The sequence below is a fragment of the Manihot esculenta genome, chromosome 16, assembly GCF_001659605.2.
Source record: "Manihot esculenta cultivar AM560-2 chromosome 16, M.esculenta_v8, whole genome shotgun sequence".
NCBI lineage: Eukaryota > Viridiplantae > Streptophyta > Magnoliopsida > Malpighiales > Euphorbiaceae > Manihot > Manihot esculenta.
This window is the reverse complement of record NC_035176.2, coordinates 31,381,330-31,404,822: the sequence shown is the minus strand read 5'-3', so window position 1 is coordinate 31,404,822 and position 23,493 is coordinate 31,381,330. Positions and strand designations below refer to the sequence as shown.

Here is a 23,493-nt window from a genome sequence, read left to right as displayed (position 1 = left end):
TTCAAACAGATTAAAATTAGTTCAGCCACTGAGACACACACGAGCACGAAGGAATGAATAAATAAATAAATTAAGCAATAATAGAATGCCGTCGTGCAGTTCTATGAATACTGAATGGTTCTCTACTTCTACCAGTTTCGGGTCCAATTGCAGATCAATCAGCTGTTTTCCATATCCCCAGCATTCCCTTCCTATGCAATCTTTATAAACAGCGCAGCTAAATCAGGTAATTCGCATAGACTATGTTTGTATAAATTTCTGATTTCTTCAGGATGATGGGCAATATAAGAACTAATTTTACACAACTAGCTAGAATTGATGGTAAACAGTCTCAACAAATTTATGGCACATTTGGTGGTTTCTCTCTCACACACATGCAAACCACAAGCAAAACTTCACAAAAAAAAAATGCATTGATTAACCTTAAGCAAAGAATACATGAGAAATCTATCTTATAAATTTAAAAGAGAAAAGGCCATGCACACCAGAATAAATCAACACCTATTGAACTATAATCAACGTGAACAAAGAGTTGCAAGTTACAGATGAGAAATGCAATCCGGTTTTCCTCTATTGATATTATGCTACCATACGTAGTTTGATTGCTCCATATCCATAATTATATTATATGTTAAGAAGAAAACAAGAAGCCCCCACCCAAAAATAATTTTGAACCCACATACTTAGAGAGCCTTTTAACAAATCATGAATGATATACACACACAGTTCTACAGAATTAACCATCCAACAATCAATTCAATGCATACATACAAAATTGCAGTTGAAGATTATTATACATTGATGGTTGCTAATTTTGTAACTAATCAACGGAAAGAAAAGAGCAAATGAAATTTAGACAGGAAAATCATAAGGTTCATCATGTTTGGCTCCAGAACATTAACCATCCAACAATCAATTCAATGCATACATACAAAATTGCAGTGGAAGTTTATTATACATTGATGGTTGCTAATTTTGTAACTAATCAATGGAAAAGAAAAGAGCAAACGAAAAATTAGACAGTAAAATCATAGGATCGGTCATGTTTGGTTCTGCAAAGGCCCACCAGTTAGAAAATCAATACCACCTAATAACGAAACTAGTAAAAATAATAGTAATAATAATAATTTGAGGTCCTCTAATTGGACCTTAATTTTTTACTTATATTCAAAATTTGGCACTGGTGGCGCATCGAAACTCTCCAAAATCTCCGTCTTACTTCCGCTGCTTGCCGCCGGCTCCTTCTTCCCTCCACCAAACCAACCACCGAACCATGAACCAGACTCAGATCCACTCGCCGATGCCGTCTCTTGCACTGGCTGGGGTTGAGGCTGAGACTGGCCTGGAAGACCCATAGGGAATCCAGGTCCACCAGCCATAGCAGGTACTGATTCGTCAATCATGATAGGCATGTTCTGTGGAGCACTCATTACCTTATTGAGCATGATTCCAGCTCCTTCAATCAAAGCGAGGAGAATCCCACCAAAAACAGCTGAGCGAGCCGAAGCGCCCAGCCCTTGTCTCATAGAGAGAAAGCCGCCGGTGGCGGCGCCCGCAAAGATAGAGTTCCAGGGGTCCTCCTTCTGGCGTACATATACCATCGTGCAATCGAAGGCAGAAAACAGGCCACCCCAAACGGCGAAGCTTCCACCCACACGAGGCGCGTTCATCCGCACGGCTTGGGTGCCACCAATGAGACGGGCCCCGCTGGGGGAGTTGTAGACGCCTTTTATGAAGTGGAAGGCAGAGCCGCCCACTGCCCCCATACCAAAAGCGCCGCCGATGTCATCCAAAATACGATCCGGACAAGGCTCGCGAGAAGTCTCTGGCGTCCCCATTAAAGTTTTGTCACGTTAGTAGGAAAATTGTTGCTTTGTTGTGAGGCTACGGTGTCCGGGAGGAGCGAAATAGGTTTTCGATTGGTGTTGCTGAAGGGTCAAGCATACATCAAATCTCGAATATACCCCTCTTCAAGTTGGCATGTCTACAGCTATCTGTCGCTAGCGTATAAGTACGTCAAACAATGGGTAACGTGGTAATTTTACGGGCAAGGAGGAGAGAAATTGTGGTTTGCGGAGGTTTTTTTCTCGAGGACAAATTTAAATTAGCTACTAAATTATTCATCAAAATTTAAATAGACTAATTTGATATTCTATGTCAAATAAAATCACAAATTTTAAATAAGTTCTAATTTAACAAAGTATTTTAATGATAAAATTACTTTTTTTTTCATTTATTTTTTTGGACATGCTATTCAAAAAAAAATTACAATTACATATATCTTCTGACCATTAAAATGAAATTTATATCTTCTGACCATTAAAATAATCTCTTAAATACACTATTATAGCACCTTTATTAAATTGAGAATTAAAAGTTGCATCAAAATTCAATTTAAAAACACCCCCCAAAACTGGGGTGATGGATTTCAAGAAAGCAAGTTAAGAGATATTGGTTCTTGTGAATCTCGAAAATCTTCCCCAGCCTTTCCAGTCAGAGTTATCAAAATGTAAATATATTCATTTCAATCATTTCAGATATGCCAAAGAAGAAAAACTGTAAGTTGGATTAGTTCTTACTCTTCCTGTTCTTGATGAAGCCCATCACAAACTTTAGTCCACTTCTCCATCGTGATCGAACCAGCAAGTTGTGTAGAACGAAGTGTAAGAGAGAAAATAAACCAAACTGTCATAACATGTGGATAGGCAAAAAAAAAAAAAAATTGAATAATAGATTCCATCTCCCCATGAAAAGGACATTCAAGACCAAGATGAGATGTCTTGTTGTGTACAAACTCATTGCATGGCAACTGTTCCAACCATAATAACCACAAAAAGATTTTAATCTTACTTGGTACATTGATCATCCAAAGTCTTTTCCGAGAATAGAAAATAAAGAGAGAATTTGATGAATTTAGTTTCATATTCTAACTTTATTTATTTTAATTTATATTTTATTTTTTAAAATTAATAAAAAAAATTAAAAATTACACGGATTAGATAAAATTATTTCAAAAATAAAAATAAAATTTTAAATTATATTTATTTGATAATTTTTTTAATTTCAACAATTATTATTATTTTCTACAACGGTAGCAGTTTGATGTGGAGAGGCTGGACCTTTCTCACTTGGTTTTTGGCTAATTATTAATTTCAAATCATTTTATATAAAAATATCTTTTTCAATATTAAAGTATTTTATGCTTTTTAAAAATTGAAAAATTAACTATGGTAAAATTTATTTTTTATTTTTCTATTTTAAAAAATATATTAAAATATATTTAATTAAAAAATTTATTAATTAATTTTTACCATTAAATATTATAAAAAAATTTTAAATACTTTTAATATAAAAATTAAATAATAAATTATTTAAAATTATAAAAATTAAATAATAAAATATTTAAGATTAAAATTAATAAAAAATTAATTAATATATTTTTTAAAGTAAAAAAATAAATTATTAAATTTTATCATATTATAAAATCTAAATAATATTTTTCCATAAAAATTTTGTAAGTACAATTAATGTATATTTTAACAATAAAACAATGATTTTGTTTTATAGGTTCGAACCCTCTTACAATTACTAGTGTGCGCACTTAAGCCCAATTCGAGATAGAAGGGTTTCGTTGTTGCGGCGTCGTTTAGAGCAGATAAGAGTATAGGCACAAAATCTGCCATGGCAATGGGGGAAGGTAGTGTATACTTCTGCAACTCTGGGATAAGAACAGTGATTTTCTCCATCCAAAAAGCCTCATGCTTACTGCTTGATTTGGGTACTGCTCTTTTCCCTTTGCATTGCTTATTATTGTTCTCCAGTTTATCTCCTAGCTACAGATTCTTACTGCTTGATTTGGGTACTGCTCTTTTCCCTTTGCATTGCTTATTATTGTTCTCCAGTTTATCTCCTAGCTACAGATTCTATAGTTCTAATGCACACAATGTACTCTAGTATAGCTAAAAACCAGGCATTTCCAATGGTGTTTAGGGTTTCTCCAAATTCCGGATACTTTAAACAATTTTGCATCCCAAAATCTCAGTCTTTACCAATCGGGTTCCAATTAAAATCCCAACTAAACTCCAAATGTGAAAGTGTTTCAAATGGATTTAGGCTTATAAGTGCTGTATATTGTTGTACTGTGTTAAGAGCTAGAAGTTTTTCGAGTTCATGTTCCCAGCGAATTGGTAAAGGGACACTGAGAGCTAGAAAATCACTTCCTTGGTTAAGTTCTCACAAGATTACGGCATCGAAAGGGTTTGAGAACGGGGCACGTCCAAACAGGAGTCGTTTTCAGTTGGAGGAATCAAACAAAAGATTGGGGAAAGTCACTGCTGGCTCCTCATGGCAGGAATCGGTTAAAAGGTTAGAGAAAGGAGAAGCTGCCAAAACTCACTCCTCGTCATGGGAGGAGCCTGCAAAAGGGTTAGAAAAAGGGGCAGTTAGAAGAAATGCTCGATCTTCATGGGAGGATTCAATTGAAACTGCTTCAGAGAAGCAGAGCAATTACATGTCGAGGAATAAAGATAATAGAAATAGATTGTTGGGTGTGATGAAGGAAGGGGAACATGACTATGGTTACAAAGAAAAGAATGATACTGTTGAAGAAGAGGAAGATGGATTGGATAATGTGGATGATCCAAGATGGGATAAGATAAAAAATACGTTCGAAGGAATGGCGGATGTCAAAGGTAGGACTGACAAACCTGAGTTTCGAAGGTGGAATGAGCAGGAAAATTGGGGTAGAAAGACATGGAGAGAAGCTACTGAATCAACTTTGCCTAAGATGGTTGGTGAAGGGGTTTACGGGGTAGGTCCTGTTTTGGCTGCACTTTCAGCTGGTAGAAGAGAATTATATGCATTATATGTTCAAGAAGGATTGGATTTGGGTGGTAATAACAAGAAGAAGAAGGACAAGAAAGGCTTTGAAAAGGTGTTGAGAATGGCTCAAAAAATGGGGTTAAGTATAAAGGAAGCTTCAAAACATGATCTGAATATGGTTGTTGATAATCGGCCCCACCAGGGCCTAGTTCTAGATGCTTCACCACTGGAGATGGTGAAGATAAAGGAGTTGGATCCTGTTTCACCTGAGGATGAGAAAGGTTCTCTGTGGGTAGCTTTGGATGAGGTAACAGATCCCCAGAACTTGGGGGCAATTATTAGGTCCGCTTACTTCTTTGGGGCTTCAGGGGTGGTGCTATGTGCAAAAAATTCAGCTCCTTTAAGTGGCGTTGTCAGCAAAGCAAGTGCAGGATCACTCGAAATAATGGAGCTCAGGTATTGCAAGAATATGATGCAGTTCCTAGTAGCTTCTGCAGAAAATGGGTGGCGGGTTCTTGGAGGTTCTGTTTCTCCTAAGGCTGTTTCCTTGAATAAAATTTTGCCCGGTGAACCCACAATTCTTGTTTTGGGTAGCGAGGGTACAGGATTGAGGCCATTAGTGGAGAGATCATGTACGCAGTTGGTTCGGATCCCTGGAAATATTCCTGTGGATGTAACAAGGCGAGGGAATGATGACTTAGAATCTGAAGAAACAAACCTTGAGCACTCCAGTGAAGAGTTCCGATCCTTTTTGGCTGTGGAGAGTTTGAATGTCAGTGTTGCTGCTGGTGTGCTTCTTCACCACTTAATTGGGAGCAGCCACAATGATGCGGTATGCGTAGATGATAAATAGATTGTGCTTTCTTACTTGAGTGACACTTCATGTGGAAGCTGCATTGAAACTCCATTGCTTTTTAGTTACACAAATTTGTTATGTTTATGACTTTAGTTTTGGCTTTCCTTGTTGCAAAGTACTTTAGTGTAAGAGTTTTATCAATAATAGGGATACATATGAGATGGGGAAATTGAAGTTTTGGTTCTCTTTCCACTTGTTGGTGGAAACACTTGGGGCAGAAATTTCCTCTTGTTACTTGCACACTCGTGGCCTTGGAATCAAATTCTCTTTTATCCCCACATTTAATTTTTGCACAGAAATGTGTACGTTTGTCTTACCCTTTTCATTTCACTTGCTTGCAATATTTGGCTTCATCAGGAAGACGAAGGTGAGTCCCTTGGCATGATTTATGCTCGAGTAAAATTTCAACTCACTAAAAGAGCAAATGAATATGTTCTGAATGGATGCAATTAGAAATGATAATGGAGACAGCTCTCTCATAATACAAGCCTTGATATGAGATAACTGTTGTCTTTTTAACTTGTGTGAGAAATTAAAGCATTCCCAAAAGCAAATAAAATTACGGTATGTGCGCTTTCTTCTGAATCTAATGTTGTTTTCTTTAAGAGGTTTTGGTTTCTGCAGAAGTTCCAATTAAACCAGAGCAGTGGATTTAGTGATTTCTTCATATCACATCCATGGTTGAACTTGCACACACAGCTTAGATGATGCCTTGGTAGATTACAGAATGTGTCCCTTCATCATGTCTTTTAGTTTTTTCTTGAAACACAAAGTTTTGCCAATAGATCTTTATAATTAAATGAAAGCATAGCCATAGAATCACTGAAGCTTTACCAAACAAATCTATGGTGGAACAAGAAATCTAAAGAAAGACAAGAAAGTTTCCAGCACATGCAGTATTCCAAAATAATAGACAGAAGAAGCACCCAGCCATGGAAAAGTTTCCAATTGATGGCCCCATCTCTTCTAATCTTCATTAAGGTCATAATAGATTGGGCCCTGGGCAGGTTTAGACTGTAGACCGTGGATCCTATATTTAATCATGGAAATGATAAATATTTGGAAACCTTTGAACCAAGGTGGATGGGGCCATGTGATGAGCCGTTACATTGACAATGTAGCTAATATGGCCATTTGGGTTTAAAAGCAAATAGCTGGCGAGCCATGTGAAAGCTGCTACTTGGCATATGACTGCCTCCTTGCCTCACTGCCTCTTTCATTCACAGTCATCACAACTAGACAAAATTATTAAACTTTCTTCGTTCTTCTTCCCATCCCATTTTTAGTAGCAATGATCATCACAGCTGGAATTGTGCAACCACTCATTCAAACTTGTATATATATATATATTATGTAAAATTAACATTGGTTGAGATTTGATTGCTTGCAAGATTCACGTACCTAATATCAAATTAGATAAACGTTGTTTTAGAGTAGCTTCAACCATTTAGCGTACACGTATACCTCTAATACTCGCTTTTTTCTCTCTCTCCACATACACGTATATCTCTTATCCCAATGAACTCACTCCACATTACGATTTTAAAAATATAAATTTTATTTGATTTAAATGTGTTTATTTTTAGAAGTTATTTTCAAGTAAGTTAATTAAATTAAAATAAATAAAATATTTTATTTTATTAAAATAAAATTAACTCTTAATTTTTAGAAAATTAAAAAAATATTAATTAAATAAAAATAATTTTCACACTTTTTAAAAATATTAAATTCTCTAGTTGAATTATCAAACGTTATTTTTCATGTCGTTTGAATTAATTTTTTATTTAAAATAAATAATTTAATTCTTTTTTATTTTTAAAATTTTTATTTTAAAAAATTTAAATATTACATGATTTTATAATATTTAATTTCTTACAAAATAAATTTTATGCCAAATAAAAAGTATATATAAATGGCATAAAGGTTATATTTACTCTTATATTATACAATAGAAATTAAAAATATTAATTTTTATATTTTAATTTATATTTATTTTTAAATTATTATTAAAATATCAAATAAAATTAAATAAATAAGTAGAGTATAGCTTGATAACCTTATTTAATATTTTAATAATAATTTAAAAATAATTAAAATTAAAAATAATTTTAATTTTTACGTAAATTTAATTTTTAAATAATTTATAAAAATATATCATCTTAATTTAAGATTTATTTAATTTAAATGTTAAAATAATTAGTAGTTAATTATAATGAATAATTGATAATTTTATTTTATTTTCAAAGATAAAAAAGTCATTTATTAAAAAGTAAGAGGTCTGAGGCCATAAAAAAAGCACAACATCTGAATTAGGGTTTAAAAATTGAAAACAAATAAAACCTAAGATACAATAAATCCTAACGCCCAATAAAAACTTGATTCAAGAGCCCTGACTCGGTAGCACCACAAGGAAAAGTGCCGCAACCTTCTATGAAAGAACTAATTATTGTTGTCGACGATAACATATCTGCCAAGCCACTCCTTCTACGATAGCCAAGGCCATGAAACATTTACCGAAGAATAAAGGAGATTGACAAAGAAAGTTAGCTAATCAGAGGAAAAAAAAAAAAAGACAAATTATTATTATTATTATTGTTATTGATAAAATGATTAATTAGAATTATAACGGTGAAAAAATAAAGTGACGGTAGCACTGTGTAGTCTGTAATAAGTACAACCAAACATGTTATATGTGACAGCACTTATATAATAATAATATTTTAAAAAGAAAAGGGTGACAAGGTGTCATAAAAGCGACACCAATGGAGAGGATTCGGATCAGAAAGCGGCATCTTCTCTTTCTTCTCTCTTTTAATTTTTCATTTTTTAAATATAATTTCTTTTAAGCAATAAAAAAAACAATGAAATCAAATCTCATTCTCCCAAGTCCTCTCTCATATCCAACGGTCACTCTCCCTCGCTTCTTGCTCAATTATTATTACCAAAATAAACAAATAAATAAAGAAAAATGATTTATTCGGAAATGGGGACTCTCTTTCGAATATAAAATTACGCCGTCTCTCTTTTTAATTTTTCTTTTTTTCTTTCTTTTCCCCTCTCTCTCTCTCACTCTCCCTGTTTTCTCTGCTGTTTCCTTCCATGGCTGTTTGAGGGAGAAAAAGTGACATTTTTATCTACTCTTGCGTGTATTGAGAGAGCTGGAGATAGATTTTGCGCCTAAAATTTAGGGTTCTCCTCTTAGTTTTTGTTTAAGCAGTGAAGAAGAGGAAGAGAAAGAGGCGAGGCAGGGGAAGGAAAGGGAACACACAAGCAGACACAGAGACGAAGAGCGAGAGAGAGAGGGAGGGAGGGGAAACAATGCCGGCGTTGAGGTATTTAGATTGGTTTCTCTTCTCTCTCAGCAGAGCTTTTTGTAGTCCTCTCGCTATTTTCATTCAGATCCAGGTTTTTTCCTCTTCTAGTTCTTCTTGTTCTCATATAGATCCAGTTTTGTTTAGTTCCTTTTAATTTTCATGCCAAATTGAATGATGCATTTTATTTTTTGAATTTTGTTTGCTATATAAGATGCCTTGAATACTTGTATTCTTCTGCACGAGCTCACTGCATTCAAGTTTTCATTTCCATATTTAAAAAAAAAAGTTTTAGGTGATTTGAGTTTTAAATTATAAATTTCTAACTGCTGCAACTTTTTCCAATGTAACTTTTCTCGTATCGAAGTTATCCTTCTCAAAAGTGCTTTTCTCCTCTTTCATTCGTGTTCACTATTATACATTGATAAAGCTTTTTTGCTCCCTAATTTTTGGACCTCCGGCTGCTCAGTTTATGCAACGAATGTCACTATGTAGACACATATAGAAACTTCGGAACCTTTTCTTAGTTCTTTTGCTTCCCTTTTTGCTCTTTGTGAGATTGAACTGAAAATTCTGCGGCATAATGGAGGTTAGGTAAAGGTATTTAAATTTTTATTACATTACTTTTCTTAGGATTTTTTTTTTTACCTGGGATTATATAACTGCATTTTACACAAATTTTGAATGATCAAGTAGCGCAAGTAGGTATTATACTTCCAAGTAGGCCAGGACATCTTTTATCCTTTTCTATTTTACTTTTGCTTTTATCCGGATTTCCTTGACAAATGTTTAAATTCTGTATGGCCTGGTCTTCAAGACCTTTCTTACTTGAGCTTTTGCAAAAACTAGCACCCTATTCATCTGATTCTGAATCTTAGGTGGAATTTGCTTTGGAATTTTGGGTGTGATGCTGCTTGAATAAAGTTGGCTGCATATCTATTTGCTGTTCTTTATGTTTAAGGTGCTGTTTGGATAAGAAGTTTAAATGATCAGGATTAACTTATGATGGATCAGGAGAGAGATAAGAGCTGCTCCGATGTTTTTATTTCAGTTGTTGCTATGATGTGATTATTTATTGGCTGCTACTGGTTGGCTGTTTAGATTTTAAATGGCTGTCCTTTTTAACTGTTTGTTTAACGTTTCTAATCTAAGCTAATACACCTTGTAGCTGCTTCATTTGTTATGGCATTGGAAGTGAACTAGGTGGGGAAGGGTGGTTGCTAGCAGAAAGTGGGGAATGATTGATTATATGCTACTGGATGGAACTAGGCAAGGAATGGTCAAATGATGTTTTTGAAGCATTTGATGAACTTATATTGCACTAAAGGTTCTGCATTTTGCTAAATTCACTTGTCTGGTCTGTTTCCTTGACAGCACTATAGAGAATTAACCAGATTTGGCCTGTACTGTAAAAAAAAGTTCTTATTTATACAATGAGAATAGCTATTTTGCAAGCAAATATTTTGCATGCAAAATATTGTGATATAGATTGTTACAGCTTGATATTTTTTTTTCTTTTTTAAATCATGGCTTTTACACTCACCAATACACATCCCTTTTAAGGTTACCCAACAGGTGCTTAGTGTTTGACTATTATTTTTATTTGTTTTATCACCTGTTTTAATTTGACCCATTGCCCTTATGTCCTCTTATCGCCATCTTGAATGCTTTAGGCGGACGGTGTAGTTGTAACTTGGGATCTTTTATTTATGCTGCAGGGATGTGTGATCTGCCTAGCACTTGCCATTGGGTGGGCTTTTGCTGCTTTTGTCAGGTATCAGCATTTGGTGGACATAATTTAAAACACTCTGTATTTTGTTTTTGATCCTTGGTTATTGTTTTTAAATCTTTATCCTTTTCTCTCGTGCAGAAATAGAGAGATCAAGCGGATGAAGAATAGTATGAGAGCTGGCAATAGCTTTGCATTTCTTTTTCATGATATTACTGAACTGGAGCACTCAAATCAGGTCAATCTGCCTCGAGTTACTGTTGTTATGCCTTTAAAGGGGTTTGGAGAACACAACTTACATAATTGGAGAAGTCAGGTAAGTTGATTATTTTGGGTGCCGTTTGGTGTTCTTTACCCCCTTTCTTCTCAGAGCTAAACAGAAAGTTAACCTATGACTTCTCCACGTTTACGTCAATTTTTTTTCCTTGTCAGCCCTGAAATCTTAAGATTTTGTTTCCTTTCATTACATGCAACAAAGAGAAGTAAAATCAATATGTGCCGCTTGTCTGTCAATCTATTGGTGTCACATTCAAGTTTTAAGATTCTTCTCTTAATAAAGTTGATTAAGTCCTTTGGTTTTGTGAATTTCTAGATTCTTAGAAGACAAGTCTCTCTTCTCTTTCTCTCTCTTAAATCTTTGAGATGATGCTTCACCATCTTGATCATGTTTCTTTGATCTTCGTTTGGCAGGGCTAACGTCTTTCTACTATTTGTAATTCTATTTGACTTTTGTCTACAAGACTCTATATTGTTTCAAGTATATGATTTTGGCTCTCTGTCATATGCAGATAACATCTCTCTATGGTGGTCCTCTAGAATTCCTTTTTGTGGTGGAAAGTACAGAAGACCCAGCATACCATGCTATATCTCGCTTAGTAACTGAATTTAAGGTTAATTTATTTTACTAATCTACTTTATCTTTAGAGTTATGAATTCTAGTGTCAATCAGGAAAGACATCAATTATAATTGTTAAATTTGGGCTTGGCCTAACTCACCCCAAAAGCTAGCTCAAAGGGAGGAGTGCCTATGGCTCATATAAGGGGCACCTTATCCCTTTCCACAACCGATGTGGTATTCAATGCAACCCCTCATGCCCAAAATTTTACTGGTGCGTGACATATTTATGGGAGCCCCAACATCGGATTGGCAGGCTTTGATACCATGTTAAATTTGGGTTAGGCCTAACTCACCCCAAAAGCAAGCTCAAGGGGAGGATTGCCTATGGCTCATATAAAGGACACGTTACCCCTTTCCACAACCAATGTGGATTCAACAATAATATCATGTGCATGGAATTGGCACTTGCTATATCTGCTATTGCGAATTGTTCATCCATCTTGGGAACTTCTTCCCTATGATAGATGTAACCCCCCACAAATATTGCCTCTCGTAGGGTCCAATTTTCACTGCAAGAAGTGTCATTCTAGTGTTGGAATCACTTACTCCTTGACATAGAGCATCATTGATGGTGTTGCATTTTTTCACAAAAATTGAGTTGATTTTTTATTGCTTTAATCCTCTGTGTGTGTGCATGTGCATGCATTTGTTTTGTGCTCATTCTCTAATCTTTGAGTTCAAGAGCAGTTTTGAATGGCAAACCAACGGTGTCTTCAATTTTGAAGTGAAACAATATAGGAAGTGGCAATATGGAAATAAGGACACATAATTATGGATGCTTGTTTATGAGCATTACGAAAATTATAAATGCTGTAACTGATCTTAAATTTTTCTTTTTCTGATTCTTAATTCTATTTATTTATTTATTGCTATTATTGGCACTAATTCTTCTTTTTTTTTTTTTTTTAAATATGCAGGATGATGTTGATGCTAGAGTTATTGTAGCTGGTTTGTCAACAACTTGTAGTCAGAAAATCCACAACCAGTTGGTATGTATGTGGTTTACAACTTGTTAAAAGGTCTTTGTCAATATCCTCTTGGCTTTTGGTTAACTATGTCACAAACATGATTTATTATTTTCATTTCCACAGCATGGCTATAAGTTCCAAAATTCTTGTCAAGTAGGAATTTCTTCTTTGGGTTAGATGCTTGATTGTACTGAACATTGTATGACCTTTCTATATGATCTAGATCATATAGCAAGTTGAGCCTGCCTGTACATGTTGTTTATGTTGACTTTGTTATTATCTCTCTAGAAGTATGTTTTTAGTTAGCATTTAATCAGTGTCATGGTGGTGTTGTCCAGTTTGGTGTAGAGAAAATGCATAAAGACAGCAAGTATGTATTATTTTTGGATGATGATGTTAGACTGCACCCTGGTTCAATTGGAGCCCTGACTGCTGAAATGGAAAAAACCCCTGAGGTATGCATTCTTGTTACTGTTAAGGTATAAAAATGTAGTGGTCTGAAAACTATGGATTCATTTTATGATTTTAACTTTTTGCAAATGACATGCAGATATTTATTCAAACTGGGTACCCTCTTGATCTGCCTTCGGGGAGTTTAGGAAGCTATTGCATCTATGAATATCACATGGTATAACAAGCTTATAACCTTTTCCTATTCTTTAATTTTCCATATATAATTATATATTTTATAAGCTTTATGACCATTATGCAGGTCATATGTTGATTTGTTATATAGATAAAATTGTGGGCTTAGTTCAGTTGAACTAGGACAGAAGGAGCATGCGGTTAACTCTTACAATATGGTTGTCTATGGGAAGCACCATATTGAAAAAGAATCCTGTTTTCAGTTTCAAATAAGAAAAGAATAAATAAATAAATAAAAGAATGAGACTTCTTCCTGAAATTTCTTGTTGCTCCTAATCTGAGAATTTAAATTTGATATATATCTTCAAATTTAGTTATTAGCTATTTGGATAAGAATTTGTTTAGTGAATTTGGACTGAAAAATTACAAGCATTTATTGAACTGTGTTTGTGTGGACTGATATTGTTATGATAATAACTCTCTTGACTGCATTCTGTATATGTTTCTTCATTTTCACTTCCTTTATCCATGGAAATGTTGAATAATTTCTATGAACAGCCTTGTTCAATGGGCTTTGCCACTGGTGGGAAAACATTCTTTCTTTGGGGCGGGTGCATGATGGTAAGTATCTACCAGATTGCTTTTAAAATTTTGTACAGGTAACAGGATTGAAAAGTTGCCTTAATAGTTCTGGATTTTTTCAGATGCATGCTGATGATTTTAGATATGACCGCTATGGTGTGGTATCAGGACTACGAGATGGTGGATACTCGGATGATATGACTTTTGCAGCTATAGCTGGTAATGGACTCATAAATTTGTTGATTTTAATTTTAGTTAGACGCTGCTGTTCTCTTGGTCTCCACAGGGCATAACTTTTTGCTAGCATAGGCTATCATCTTTTTTAGATGGCTCACTTTACCATCCATTTCTAGGGGCTCATAAGAGGCTTATTACATCACCTCCAGTTGCTGTTTTTCCTCACCCACTTGCTAGTGATCTTAGTTTTTCGAGGTTTGTAACATCACTTGTTTAGACATTAATGTTCCCAGTTTATTCCATGCTGACCTATTTACTTTGTCTAGGTACTGGAATTACTTGAGGAAGCAAACATTTGTCTTGGAATCATATACAACAAAGGTTAATTGGATAATGAACCGTGCATTATTTTCTTCCCACTGCTACTTGTCATGGGGGTTTGTGGCGCCATACCTTATGGCTATGACTCATGTTGCAGCTGCACTCCGAATCTATATCCGAGGATATGCACACGAGGAAACAATCTTTGTTTCCAACGGTGAGCACATTACTGCACTTTGGTTTTTTTGATTCACTTGTCAAAAAAGAAGTAAATGTTGTATGCTGATTAAGATGCAAATCTCTGTCTCTGCTCCGTTGATGGAGCATTTTTTTGGGGGAAGGCGGTATCTCAGTCTAAGGTGAAACATGTAGATAGCTTTTAGAAGGATCTATGATAAAACTTTCCATTTGCCACCTGCCATTTTAACCATTTCTGTGCGGTTTTCCAGTAACCAATATTACACTGCTATTAGAATCCCCAATACATCTCCGCCTCGTTTCAGGTGTTTCAGTAAAGAAGCCATTATTACAGCAATTACAGTAGTTTGTTATAGTTTCAAGTCCAGAAATGTTTCCTTTTTCTTTCTTTTTTTTCTTTTTTTGGCTTAACAACATCCTTGATATATTTTTTTTTATCACTCATGCTTCTTTCCACATTCACTTGTTTCTCTTAATACATCTGGAACAGTGTGACATACATTGGAAATATGGATCTAGAGTTATTGAAGTTGAGACTTGGCTTTGGTCTTGTGTGATGGCATGATATATCCTTAAAGCTGAGTGATATGTTTTTCTCCAGGGTTGTTACTGGTCACCGGCCTAGCTGTGTGCACTTTTATAGAACTTTTCTCAATGTGGAATTTGACGAGAATAGAAGTTCAACTATGCAACATGCTATCCCCTGAGGCACCTCAACTCTCTCTTGCTACTTATAACTGGGTCCTTGTGAGTACTTCCAGTTTTTTTTTATTCATTTGCATACTTGGTAAACTTTCATTCTGGCTGCGGATGTGGAAGTCCTATATGTAAAAAATTTAAGATGGTTCAAATGTTTTACATTGGTCTGGATAATTGTCTGCTTTATAATGAAATACTATCACTAGCCTGTACCTTGACTTTGTTCTAGTTATTTTTTAGCACCATGTATTTGCGGCGGGGATTTTAATATTCTTTGACTTTTAAATCAACAGTTTCTACCTCTCATTTAGATTAGTTGAAATGAAGTATAAACCAGGCTTCGGGGGAACAAGATGATCGATTTCTAAATGGAATGGTTTTCTTTGGAAATATGAAAGCTTGTATTTGTTCAATATCTTGACAGAAAGGCCTCAATTTTCAATAGAAGTCCCAAATATCATTTGATTTGGGATGGGATGCAAATCATTGATGACATGCAGCTTACGTTATTTTAACAAAATGTCTTACATTGCAACAGGTATTCATTGCAATGCTGGTGGATAACTTCCTATACCCCATATCTGCATTCCGTTCACACTTTTCTCAGTCTATAAATTGGTCTGGTATTCGGTACCACTTGAAGAATGGGAAAATATACAAGGTATGCTAGTTAAAGGTTTTTATGAATTTAGGATATCTCTAAGCTAAATTCGAGGATTGTCACGTTGCTTTGAGTACAAGCAAAGGGAATTTCTGAGTAACAAAAGTTAACATTCTTTTGAGGGTTCGTCTCTTAATTCCATTTTGAAGTTCCAATGAAAATTAAATTAGTGTTGCATTTTAATACTTCACTGTTTTAGACTTTGAAAGCATAAACGACTCTATTTTAAAACTGCAAAATCTCCCTGTATAACGTGCCTTTTTAGTGTTTGGTCACTGTAATTAAGTTGCTTCTTGAAACTATAGCTGGCTTTCATATTTTTTTTCTAGTCTAATGAACACTTTTGGAGCTTCATTTTTTTATTATTATTTATTATTATTATTGTTATTTGTGTGTTATTTTACTTTCCCTTTCTGCACAGATCGAAAGAAGCAAGGGTAAAGGCCCAATTTACACGGACTTGGGAGGAAAACATTTATACGGGAAGAAAGGAGCTCCTCCAAAAACCTCTTTCCTTGGCTCTTTGGTAAAGAGTTTGGCACAGTGGCGACAGCCTAAGAAGTTTGATGGCTAGAAACTGGCCCTAAAGGCTGAAATCTCGGGACTTTTCCGGCTTTTGAAGGACCCAATGGACCGTTAGGGTTTTGGGAGCAGAATTCTTGGTGTATTGTGGTACTCTCGAATAGGTTGGCCAGCACATTATTGATTTGATTTTAGAGATTTAGGAATTTTTAGCCTCATTTTTTAAATAGATCTCCATTCAATCAATCTTTATTCTTCAATTTAGGCCATCTTGTTGCCTTGGGCTGATTTTGTAATTTGTGGTGACATTTGTTGTGTAAGCTATGTAATTTATACAGTTTAATAGCAAATGTGAGTCTGCAGTATTTCAAATTTCTCGTGTGTTTATGACATTTTCCAGGCAATTGCAGTGTTTTGGAGGAAGGAGTAATATCATGATCTGTCGAACAAGAAAACGTTAAGGCCTTCATTTGACGCTTGAAAATGGTCTGCCATTTTTTAATCTTAAAGTTTCAATACTTGAACACCCTGAAAGGATAAAAATTTGTAAATAATTTCCACTATCATTTCATCCTGTATTTGGAATGAGGCTAGTCCATCGTCTACTTTCACAAAGTTAATGAAGTGCAGAAGCCAAAAATATGGGAAAACTTTCGGATGAAAGACAAAAAGCCAACACAAGAATAGTGTTATTCCCAAAGTACTGGATAATATTGTGATCCAATGGGGTAGAAAATTACTGCTCTAGGTCTCCAATATAGAAATCATCAATCATGTCAAAGACTCTTGTAGCATGTTGAGGTCTGCGTATAGAATTGAAAATGGAAAAGTTGGTGAGGCTAACTATGCAATTAAAACACTGTATAATAAGTAAACACAATATAATCTCTAAAAAAAATGCACAGCATAAGAAAATACTTATCTAAACCGAGTCTATATGAACCGTACTATAAACATGTGGGATTTCATGTGGACCCACCATGTGTTTACATTATGGGTCCATGTAGACTTGTCTAGGTAAGAATTGCCCTATAACATAATTAGGCAAGGGAAATAAATAAGTACAATGCATTATTTGGATTTTGAGGAGGGCAAGAGAAATGAGAATTATTTTTGTTCAAATAGGTTTCTCTTGAGTGCTTCAAAACAGACAAATTCAGCAATCACCAACCAATTAGAATTCTCACAAGAACTGTTTATAAGCTGACTCATTATGGGAGAATGAGGGAGATAAGTGTCACCGAAAAGTTCTATTTACAGATAGTTTGGAGTTGGAAGCCTGAAACAATAATTTCATCTCATTTTACTTACAATACCCAAATTGCAAAGTTATCCCTAGTCAGATTGATGCACAGCTAAAGGTGGGCTCGACCAACCGGGTAAAACTCCTACTCAAAATATTTTAAGTTGATTGTAATCAGTTGGAACAATTCACTACTGAATTTATGATCCTAATACTACTTCACATAACATTGGCAGAGAAAAGAACAAGATTGGCGGTGACAATTATTTGATGTAAACTTCTCTTTGAAATATATAAGAAGGAAACTTATTTCAGTAGAGACATGCATACCCATAAAATCCTTCGGTTGAATCATCCCCAGCATGTGCTAGAATGGCATCGCCTCCAGGGTGTTCTTCTACATATGAGGTAACATCATACACCTATAGTCATACAAGATGGACGCGTTAAGAAGAAGCCTTGTCACATAATATCACCCTAAAGTGAGAACCAGTTCAGCTTTTCATATGGAAGATTGAACTAAAACCTAAGAAATACCTTTTCCTTGATAATGATCCAACAGTCAGTTCTCTTATTATGCAGAGATACTTCGGCTTTACTGTAAAATTTGGATACCTGAGAACAAGAAAGTGTTAATTAACACACAAATTGGACAAATGCTATTGTGAGAAAGTAATGAACCGACCAACATCTTCACTTTGTAGGTCATTTATCTCACCAGTCTCTGAAATAAATGGTCATGATATCATATCATTTATGGTAACAAATTTACAGTGCCATGCCAGAAACCAATTTACAAGAGTGAAAAGTACATAGATTTTAATATACATCAATAATTAAATATATATGTATCAACATAAGCAGACTATGGCATCTCTCCAGCTTGATCTCTCCAATTCAATGGCTAGTTGCCTCTTTATTCCCTTGATGATAGAAAAGAAAAACTTAGATTCTCTATAGTCAATGATCAGCGAGTCAGAGGCTAAGAAGTCAGTTCCTCAAAAATGTGCTCGGCAAAGACAGCTTTGAGCAAAAAAGAAATGTGGATCAAGCATTACCAACAATCAAAGGAATATCAACTTTGAACTAAATAAAGAAAGGACCTAATTCGTCATCATTTATAAGAATGATGAATACATAAATACTAACAGTCATAAAATCTTAGAGAGTTCAGAGTACAAAATCAATGAGTCCAACAGTTTGTCTTCCACAGCAAGCAAATTGTGAACAAAGTATGTAATGCAAGCAACGGAGTACTTGAACCTTAAAATCATTAAATCTTTTAGGAATGTGTTAAAGTTCCTAATATTACACACACCTTCTTCTCGCTAATACTTGATTGCACCTTCTGTCTTTGAGCTGCATTTAACAAATATTCACCCATCAATCAAAACACAGTAAAAGATAAAAAGTACATTCTATGTTTCTGTCTCTCTGAAACCTCACTTTCTAATCAGGTATACCTTGAAAAGCAATAGATAGGAAACAAAAGAAAGGAAAGGAAGGGAAAAGTTACCAGATTTAAGGCGTCGAGGAATCAAAATAAAACCTCCCAATAGGAAAACCAAAATCAATGCCACCACAGCTACAGCCATAGCTCAGAAATCAGATTTAGCTCCTTCCCCTGCATTAAAACCACACTCACCCAAGAAAGTATACACATCAAATGACATTGTATGCGCAATTCATAAGCTTTTGAAATATATTTAGTCACAAGATCATTCAAAAGAGGTTGAAAAGGAAAAAAGACCATTCTGAATGTAGAAAAGAAGTTGAAAGTTCCTTCGCCTTATGCCCATTGACAGACTTAACAATGAGGAGAACTAAATATGCAGAAGGAAAATAAAGTATGCAGAAATGCCAATTAAACAGCTGATTCCATGTTTTCAAGAGGGGTACCTTCTTCAGGGCACTGCGTTTGGCAGCTGAGAAAACGCGAGAAAAGGGAGCGTTCAAATGCAGATGCAAGCGAACAAAGCAAGAGTGTGAGCTTGCGAGTGAGTTGTTTAATTTTGGCTGTTTTCTTTGAATCATGGTCTCTTCCGTCCGCACGTGGCCCCTGAATTAGATCTCGGAGCTTGATAACGTTTTTGCTCTAGACAACGTCACGTGGGCTGGACCTGGAAACTATAGTCATTCTTTTTGGTACATAATTTTTTAGGTCCATCTAAATTATAGTCCTTCTTTTATATAATTTTTTAAAAACTGTTTTTATAGCCCAACAGACATGTAAACGGATACGGATAGGCTCACCGGGAAAATTAAATTATCCAAACTTAAATTTAATTTATATTAATAATATCAGAATTTATTTCAAATTGATTAAAAATTAATCTAAATTTTTGGACTATAATAAATAGAATAACCGCGAATTATTTATCTAATTGGGCTAATAGATTCTTTGATAGTTGAGGTGGTTTGGGTTCATTTTGCTTTGTCTTGGCTCACATTGAAATGTTTTGCAAATGTCCTTATTTAGTCTGATGCGATGCTGCTATTACAGGCCATTTGAAATTGTGATTTTTTTTTTCTCCTTCTTACTTTGGTTCTATAGTTAAAAATTGTTCTGTCATTGGATGAGCTAAATAATAGCTACATGACTTTTGTTAGAAGATCAACAAATGTTGCCACTACAACTAAAAGCCATAGCTCCACTTTAAGACACCGAAAATAACCACCGTCAAATACTTAAGAGCCCTCCCACCATGCAAGGCTATACTTGTTGTATGCAGCTGAAGCTAGAAACCACCATTGATGATCACAAATCCAGCATGTAGAAAAGCCACATAAAATAGTAGAGCTTGCTATATCGACTACCCTTGTCGCATGCCAAAGCTAGTTAAGCAAATCTATACATTCCCTCACGTATTACCACCAAATCTGCTTACAACAACAAAAATACTCTTAAGTATAATTTTGTACAAAGATATAGACGGAAAAACCACTTCTGGATAGAGAGAAAAAAGAAGCTTCTCCTACCCTGATGGAGCACTTGATACTACTACCCGAACTGTCAACTGTATAATTTTTCAACTTATTTTAAAAACTTCTTTCTACTCTATTTAAATATTTTGTTGGCGCATTTTTTAGATAAATATTACTATATTAACGTTTGTTTATACAATAATTTTATTTTGAGTTATATGTTTGTCTCACCATGATAAGCTACTACCGTACAACTATTGTCCATAAATTTTCCCATTTTTCCTGCCACAAGCTAGTAGAGTAACTCCTTTTTTGCACGATCTTCATGACCACGTTTAGTTGCACGACCACGTTTTAGTGGTTACATGGACATTATGAAAAATTAGCTGTGTGCCTCTTTGCAAACGGGACAGTGGTGTGACCATTTGTTGTGCGGAAAGTTAAGGCATTTGTGTGTATTCTACAAGGCAGAATAGTAGGTATTTTGAGGTGCTAGCTAGCAGGGAGGGGGAAAAAAAGACAAAAAAAAGCAAAGATTCAAGACTCTTTTTCTAATATTTGGACATTGACTAACGTTAATATAGATAAGATTTAAACTGTGAGCAATTGTTATGTTCCGAGGAATGTATTAGGGCATTTGAAAAGAACTGGTTAAGGATTTTAATTCTTACACAAATGAAGGCAAGAAATGGGTGAGAGGAGGACGAATAAATTTCCATATGGAGGTGAGGTGGCTACTTTATTCATTTGCTTTTCACTTAGCTGATAGTCCCCCTCTCTGCTAGCTTGTCAAATAAAGCTCTCCACCGAAAGGCCTACAGTTGCTCGTTTATCAATCAGGAATAGAATAAAGTCACAAAGAAGAAACGAAAATTCATATTCTCTTTCATTTTCATTGCTTCCTGTCTTTCACATCACAAATAGCATTCTCCTCTTCAGGCATCAAAGAAAACAAGAACCCACCCAAAAATAAAAATGGGTTGTTTTAGGCCAACAAGGTCCAGCACCACCTCTACCATGAAGGCTACCTCATCAAATGCTGCTCATACAGCTTACCAACAAAACCCAGAACCCAAAAATCTCAAACAAGAAGTTCTATTGCAAATCCCAGCATGCACAGTTCATCTGATGGAAGGTGGAGAAGCTCTAGAACTCGCCACGGGTGAGTTCACTCTCGTTCGTATCTTGGACGATAATGTTTCTCTTGCTACAATTGTGAAAGCTGGTGATCTCCAATGGCCTCTGACAAAAGATGAACCGGTGGTTAAGCTTGATGGTTTACACTATCTCTTCTCTTTGCCAATGAAAGATGATGATCCTTTGAGCTATGGTGTAACTTTCTTGGAGCAGTACAGTAGCAGTTTGGGTTTGCTGGATGCGTTTCTTTCTGAAAATTCGTGCTTTTCGAGGCCTGCTTCATCAACTAGGAGTAAAAATCTTGATTGGAAAGAGTTTGCTCCAAGTGTTGAAGATTACAACAATGTTTTGGCCAAGGCTATTGCGCAAGGAACTGGTCAGCTTGTCAAGGGAATCTTCAAATGTAGTAATGCATACAATAACCAGGTTGGTTTTATGGATCAGTAACTAACTTAGTCCTTAAATAGTCACTCTTAATCCTATGGATAATTATTCTAAAAGAGACATGGGAAGCAGGTCCAGAAAGGAGGGGAAATGATTTTAACTCGTGCTGCAGAGGAGAAAAATGGTGCTCCAGCCAAAGAAATTAGCAGGAGCAAATCAAGTACTGGGGCCACAAAGAACAGCAAAGTCAACAAAAGTTTAAAACGGTATCCTAAGAACAGAACAAATAATTTCAATATTAAAATAACAGGAACATGTCTATTTTCTCTTTTTTTCTAGTCAAAATGTGTGATTGCTAATTGCTGCTACTAATAATGTAGTGTGAGAAAGCTGTCCAACATGACAGAAAAGCTGAGCAAAACTATGCTTGATGGCGTTGGAATTGCTACTGGTTCAGTTATGGGGACTGTGGTGAAATCCCAAGCAGGGAAGGCATTGCTATCTACGGTACCAGGAGAAGTCATCTTAGCTTCACTTGATGCTGTCAGTAAGTGAAGCCACAATTTGTGCTTAACCTTCAAAACAAATTACTAGTATTGTCTTTTATAAGCAAGTTGTAACAGTATCGCCCAAATTTACTCAAATAATTTTTTGAGCACTTTTCACTTTAACCAAAATGATTAATGCATCATAATAATTAATCCAAGTTATTAGGCAATGTGGGATGAATCCAAACAAGTTCTTATATGAATTACTGCATTTTTTATTTTGCCAACTCCAGACAAGATTGTAGATGCAGCTGAAGCTGCTGAAAAACAAGCTTTCTCTGCAACCTCAAAGGCTACAAGCAGAATGGTCACTAATAGGTAATCACCTATGAAACGCTCAATTTTTCGTGCTCTTGCTACAGTTAAGCTATTCTTTTTGGATAATTCATCCAATCCAAGAATAGCTAAAATGGGATGCAATTATATTTCACTTGTATAGAAGAGGCAGCATATGCCTTCAGTCGCTGATGCCCTTGAATTTCTTCAGTGAGTAACGCCTGTTGTTCCTGGAAATTGTTATTTTCTGGCGACAGGTTTGGCGAAAACGCAGGGGAGGCTACTGAGGATGCGTTTGCAACTGCAGGGCACTGTATCAACACTGCTTGGAATATATTCAAGATAAGAAAGGCAATCAATCCAGCATCATCTGTCAAAGGAGGAATGCTGAGGAATGCAGCAAAGTACAGAACTAGCAAGACATAAGCCATATAATGAATGTATTATTTACAAGTTGAAAACAAGAACAATGTATTTGATTGATCATCTGATTATCTTATTACTTGTTTGATTTGAAATTTATAATCTTATTTACATCCAAGTTTAAATTCACTAATTAAATAAAAGCAAGAACAGCAAAACAATGGCCTGTTTCAGCTGAAGTTGTAAGAAAACAAGCTCTTTCTGCAAACTTTACATTAATTTAGCAATG

General features: G+C 35.2%; 5 protein-coding genes across 8 annotated transcripts; 3 read left to right on the top strand and 2 right to left on the bottom strand.

The window, feature by feature from the left end:
* Positions 1-830: 830 nt before the first annotated feature.
* Positions 831-2,006, bottom strand: LOC110604003 (mitochondrial import inner membrane translocase subunit TIM17-2). The gene has a single exon (XM_021742016.2). The coding sequence runs from the start codon at positions 1,836-1,838 to the stop codon at positions 1,158-1,160; it is 681 nt and encodes a 226-aa protein (XP_021597708.1). The 5' UTR covers positions 1,839-2,006; the 3' UTR covers positions 831-1,157.
* Positions 2,007-3,625: 1,619 nt separating this feature from the next.
* Positions 3,626-5,955, top strand: LOC110604039 (rRNA methyltransferase 1, mitochondrial). The gene is made up of 2 exons (XM_021742077.2): positions 3,626-3,778; positions 3,860-5,955. Exon 2 carries the CDS (start codon positions 3,935-3,937, stop codon positions 5,672-5,674), a length of 1,740 nt encoding a protein of 579 aa, XP_021597769.1. The 5' UTR covers positions 3,626-3,778; positions 3,860-3,934; the 3' UTR covers positions 5,675-5,955.
* A 2,735-nt stretch (positions 5,956-8,690) lies between these two features.
* Positions 8,691-16,700, top strand: LOC110603710. 3 transcript variants are annotated; one of them, XM_021741566.2, is made up of 15 exons: positions 8,693-9,082; positions 10,157-10,315; positions 10,707-10,762; positions 10,859-11,033; positions 11,506-11,607; positions 12,533-12,604; positions 12,922-13,038; positions 13,134-13,211; positions 13,727-13,789; positions 13,873-13,969; positions 14,104-14,182; positions 14,254-14,465; positions 15,048-15,193; positions 15,684-15,806; positions 16,228-16,700. In XM_021741566.2, the coding sequence occupies exons 4-15, from the start codon at positions 10,878-10,880 to the stop codon at positions 16,378-16,380; spliced, it is 1,398 nt and encodes a 465-aa protein (XP_021597258.1). In that variant the 5' UTR covers positions 8,693-9,082; positions 10,157-10,315; positions 10,707-10,762; positions 10,859-10,877; the 3' UTR covers positions 16,381-16,700. The 3 variants fall into 3 exon arrangements, with proteins under 3 accessions (XP_043807798.1, XP_021597258.1, XP_021597257.1); XM_021741565.2 differs by lacking the exon at positions 10,157-10,315; XM_043951863.1 differs by lacking the exons at positions 10,157-10,315; positions 13,727-13,789 and having other exon boundaries at positions 8,691-9,082.
* A 165-nt stretch (positions 16,701-16,865) lies between these two features.
* Positions 16,866-19,618, bottom strand: LOC110603711 (cytochrome B5-like protein). The gene is made up of 6 exons (XM_021741567.2): positions 19,471-19,618; positions 19,088-19,195; positions 18,890-18,930; positions 18,109-18,186; positions 17,902-17,993; positions 16,866-17,131 (listed from the first exon to the last, which is right to left on the bottom strand). Exons 2-6 carry the CDS (start codon positions 19,164-19,166, stop codon positions 17,065-17,067), a joined length of 357 nt encoding a protein of 118 aa, XP_021597259.1. The 5' UTR covers positions 19,167-19,195; positions 19,471-19,618; the 3' UTR covers positions 16,866-17,064.
* Positions 19,619-21,272: 1,654 nt separating this feature from the next.
* LOC110604009 (senescence/dehydration-associated protein At3g51250) lies at positions 21,273-23,389 on the top strand. 2 transcript variants are annotated; one of them, XM_043951970.1, is made up of 5 exons: positions 21,273-22,059; positions 22,150-22,283; positions 22,398-22,564; positions 22,799-22,883; positions 23,053-23,194. In XM_043951970.1, exons 1-5 carry the CDS (start codon positions 21,472-21,474, stop codon positions 23,057-23,059), a joined length of 981 nt encoding a protein of 326 aa, XP_043807905.1. In that variant the 5' UTR covers positions 21,273-21,471; the 3' UTR covers positions 23,060-23,194. The 2 variants fall into 2 exon arrangements, with proteins under 2 accessions (XP_043807905.1, XP_021597719.1); XM_021742027.2 differs by having other exon boundaries at positions 21,279-22,059; positions 23,099-23,389.
* The last annotated feature ends 104 nt before the right edge of the window (positions 23,390-23,493 follow it).

Excerpts from the sequence above, each read along its gene's own strand:
- LOC110604003 (XM_021742016.2), bottom strand. The coding sequence starts at position 1,838 with ATGGGGACGCCAGAGACTTCTCGCGAGCCTTGTCCGGATCGTATTTTG.
- LOC110604039 (XM_021742077.2), top strand. The coding sequence starts at position 3,935 with ATGCACACAATGTACTCTAGTATAGCTAAAAACCAGGCATTTCCAATG.
- LOC110603710 (XM_021741565.2), top strand. The coding sequence starts at position 8,996 with ATGCCGGCGTTGAGGTATTTAGATTGGTTTCTCTTCTCTCTCAGCAGA. Across the intron at positions 9,083-10,706 it reads CTATTTTCATTCAGATCCAG|GGATGTGTGATCTGCCTAGC; the intron begins GTTTTTTCCTCT and ends TTTATGCTGCAG. Across the intron at positions 15,807-16,227 it reads AGAATGGGAAAATATACAAG|ATCGAAAGAAGCAAGGGTAA; the intron begins GTATGCTAGTTA and ends CTTTCTGCACAG.
- LOC110603711 (XM_021741567.2), bottom strand. The coding sequence starts at position 19,166 with ATGGCTGTAGCTGTGGTGGCATTGATTTTGGTTTTCCTATTGGGAGGT. Across the intron at positions 18,931-19,087 it reads TCCTCGACGCCTTAAATCTG|CTCAAAGACAGAAGGTGCAA; the intron begins GTAACTTTTCCC and ends TGTTAAATGCAG. Across the intron at positions 17,994-18,108 it reads GGATCATTATCAAGGAAAAG|GTGTATGATGTTACCTCATA; the intron begins GTATTTCTTAGG and ends GTATGACTATAG.
- LOC110604009 (XM_021742027.2), top strand. The coding sequence starts at position 21,472 with ATGGGTTGTTTTAGGCCAACAAGGTCCAGCACCACCTCTACCATGAAG. Across the intron at positions 22,284-22,397 it reads GTCAACAAAAGTTTAAAACG|TGTGAGAAAGCTGTCCAACA; the intron begins GTATCCTAAGAA and ends CTAATAATGTAG. Across the intron at positions 22,565-22,798 it reads AGCTTCACTTGATGCTGTCA|ACAAGATTGTAGATGCAGCT; the intron begins GTAAGTGAAGCC and ends TGCCAACTCCAG.